At 50.7% G+C, this 2,072-nt stretch overlaps 1 protein-coding gene across 2 annotated transcripts in view; it reads right to left on the reverse strand.

Annotated features, from left to right (window-relative positions):
• Positions 1-1,202, reverse strand: part of C1qbp (complement C1q binding protein) — a 6,615-nt gene extending 5,413 nt beyond the window's left edge. For both annotated transcript variants that reach the window (XM_021211939.2, XM_021211940.2), the window contains exons 1-2: positions 911-1,202; positions 341-491 (exon numbers count right to left, since the gene is read on the reverse strand). In XM_021211939.2, coding sequence (XP_021067598.1) covers positions 341-491; positions 911-1,136 — 377 coding nt within the window. In that variant the 5' untranslated portion in view covers positions 1,137-1,202. The remainder of the gene's footprint in view (positions 1-340; positions 492-910) is intronic.
• Between the last annotated feature and the right edge of the window lie 870 nt (positions 1,203-2,072).

Genomic DNA, 2,072 nt, shown 5'->3' on the forward strand with positions numbered 1-2,072 from the left:
TTTTTTTTTTTTTTTTAAAGATTTATTTATTTATTATATGTAAGTACACTGTAGCTGTCTTCAGACACTCCAGAAGAGGGAGTCAGATCTCTGTTATGGATGGTTGTGAGCCACCATGTGGTTGCTGGGATTTGAACTCAGGACCTTCAGAAGAGCAATCAGGTGCTCTTACCTGCCGAGCCATCTCACCAGCCCCCAATAAATGCTTTCTTAAAAGCTATTTTATCAAAGCACTGGGCCTAAGGGGAGGCTCTTCTGGGGATGGCAGGACAGGGAGCTGTAGTCAGAGATTCCCGACTTGAGAACCCAGAATACAACCCCTGGGTTCATCGGCACTTACTTTTCTCCAGCAACTTTGCGCACTAATTTAGCCTCCGTGCCGTTCACCTCCAGCTCCCAATCTCCAGACATCTTGGGAAGCGACTTATGCTTCTGGATCTTCCTTTCTTCCTTAATTTCATCAGTCAAGAATTCAACGAAGGCCTTGTCTCCTAAAAGAAAAGCCAAGATGACCCAAAGAGAGAAAAGCCAGTTGCTTTAACCGACAGGCCCGGACTATATCTATTCTTAAGGCTGTTCTAAGACTCTAGCCCAAATTACGCCTTAAAACGTCCATTTCTCACTCTATAAAAACAGCATGATATATTTACTGAGCTGAAGTAGTATTAATCACGAGATGGTTATTTCTTATGATGGACTCGTTACTATTACTTCCCGAATAAAACAAAAGAATTCCCAGTTACCCTCTTTCATGTTCCAAAAGACATAACCAACAACCACACTTTGAAACCACGACCCTACGGACTTTGCTAAAGCCACATTTCCAAGACTCGAGAAGGGGGAGCTTGCGATCACGAGGTCTGGTTCCAAGCTGGGTCCCCGCTCTCCGACTAAGGTGCGTGAACCTTACCTTCCGTGTGCAGAGCGCCACAGCCGCACGCGCAGGGAACCGGGGGCTGCAGGAGGCCAGAGCGCCGAGCGGAGCCGGCTCGTACGCTGAGCAAACCGAAGGGCCGGAGGCATGGCCGGGGCGCGGGCTGCAGGAGATGCCGAAGCGGCGGGGCCGGGATGGCGGTCCGGAGACCCGAGGCGGCGGCGCCCAGGGCGCGGGGCACGCAACGCAGCAGAGGGAGCATCGCGGGGCGGACACGTGCAGAGGGAAGGACGACCGGGCCAAGGCACCGTGTGACCTCGCGCGCCGCCGGAAGCCCCGCCCTCGTCCGGGAAGCGCTTTCCACCCCAGAGGACTGCAGTCACCGGACCGGACCGCGCCCTCTGCTGGGAACCGCCAAGGGCAGCGGGGGGAGGCCTCGACTCAGCTAACTTGACCATCATGATGCCCACTCTCTCCAATCCAACTGCTTTTCTCAACCCACACCAAGCTTTGTTACTTCGCGGATTACGTTCAGGTTCACCCCAACTCGCGCAAAACCATATATTCAAAGATCACTTAAGATCTTCTCAAACCGCCTAGTTCTGGAAAGCCCAGGCTGACCTGCATGCAGCTGCTGTGAAGTGGACATCCTGGACTCAGGACATTAGACCCAGAATCCCAAGGAAAGGATAAAGGATGTATGTTGGAAACCCTTGCACCCCCTAACAATTCATGGGCCAGTTTTAATGGACCATCAGTTTCCTGGAAGCAGGAATATATGGCTTACATCATAGGAGAGGCCCTTGGTCTTGCGAAGATTATATGCCCCAGTATAGGGGAATGCCAGGGCCAGGAAGCTGGAGTGGGTGGGTTGGGGAGCAGGAGGAGGGGAAGAGTATAGGGGATTTTTGGAGAGGAAACTAGGAAAGGGGATAGTATTTGAAATGTAAATGAAGAAAATATCTAATAATAATTAAAAAAAAAAGAATCCCAGCCCTTGGGAGGCAGAGGCAGACGGATTTCTGAGTTCAAGGCCAGCCTGGTCTACAGAGTGAGTTCCAGGACAGCCAGGGCTACACAGAGAAACCCTGTCTTGGAAAAAAAAAAAAAAAGATTACTCATTACAAGTGGATATTGTTATTTGTTTACGCCATGTGCAGCTTGTCCTTGTGGCTATGTACTCTATTCTGCTGATTCC

This window comes from Mus pahari, chromosome 14 (genome assembly GCF_900095145.1).
Source record: "Mus pahari chromosome 14, PAHARI_EIJ_v1.1, whole genome shotgun sequence".
Taxonomy (NCBI): Eukaryota; Metazoa; Chordata; class Mammalia; order Rodentia; family Muridae; genus Mus; species Mus pahari.